At 55.4% G+C, this 929-nt stretch overlaps 1 protein-coding gene across 1 annotated transcript in view; it reads left to right on the forward strand.

The window, feature by feature from the left end:
• Positions 1-6: 6 nt before the first annotated feature.
• Positions 7-929, forward strand: part of EGR1 (early growth response 1) — a gene marked incomplete at its 5' end in the record, with an annotated part of 2,448 nt that continues 1,525 nt past the window's right edge. Inside the window, one exon of the mRNA XM_017728267.1 lies at positions 7-923. Coding sequence (XP_017583756.1) covers positions 7-923 — 917 coding nt within the window. The remainder of the gene's footprint in view (positions 924-929) is intronic.

The raw sequence follows: 929 nt of genomic DNA on the forward strand, positions 1-929 counted from the left end.
ACTTAACCAGAATCTGGGGCTGCGTGGTGTGAGGGATGGCTCGCGAAGCACCGGCAGCGGCTGCAGTGGCTGCTGGTATTAATCGCTATTCCTCTCTTTGCAGACACTTTTCCCGAAATCTCCCTGAACAGCGAGAAAACCCTGCCAGAAACCAACTATCCCAACCAAACGACGCGACTACCACCGATAACCTACACGGGGCGCTTCTCCTTAGAGCCGGCCCCCAACAGCAGCAACCCCTTATGGCCAGAGCCCCTCTTCAGCCTCGTCAGTGGGCTGGTGGGCATGGCTAATGCACCTCCCACCTCTACGCCTACTTCATCATCACCATCCTCCTCCTCCTCCTCGCAGAGCTCCCCTCTGAGCTGTTCTGTCCAAGCCAGCGAGAACAATCCAATTTATTCAGCTGCACCAACGTTTCCCAGTTCCAGCTCTGACATTTTCCCTGAATCCCAGACCCAGTCCTTCCCCAACCCCTCTGGAGCCCCCATCCAGTATCCACCTCCAGCTTATCCGACTGCTAAAACCAACTTTCAGGTGCCAATGATCCCGGATTACCTGTTCCCTCAGCAGCAGGGTGAGCTCAGTCTTGTTCCAGCTGATCAGAAGCCCTTCCCGGCCCTTGAGACCAGAGCACAGCAGCCTTCCCTCACACCACTGTCCACTATTAAGGCATTTGCTACTCAGACTGGCTCCCAAGAGTTGAAGACCCTCAACACTAATTATCAGTCCCAGCTGATCAAGCCCAGCAGGATGAGGAAATACCCAAACCGTCCCAGCAAGACCCCTCCTCATGAGCGACCCTATGCCTGCCCAGTGGAGTCCTGTGACCGGAGGTTTTCACGATCTGATGAGCTAACGCGGCACATACGCATCCACACGGGACAGAAACCTTTCCAGTGCCGCATTTGCATGCGGAACTTCAGCAG

This window comes from Corvus brachyrhynchos, unplaced genomic scaffold (assembly GCF_000691975.1).
Source record: "Corvus brachyrhynchos isolate BGI_N302 unplaced genomic scaffold, ASM69197v1 scaffold21, whole genome shotgun sequence".
Classification (NCBI taxonomy): Eukaryota; Metazoa; Chordata; class Aves; order Passeriformes; family Corvidae; genus Corvus; species Corvus brachyrhynchos.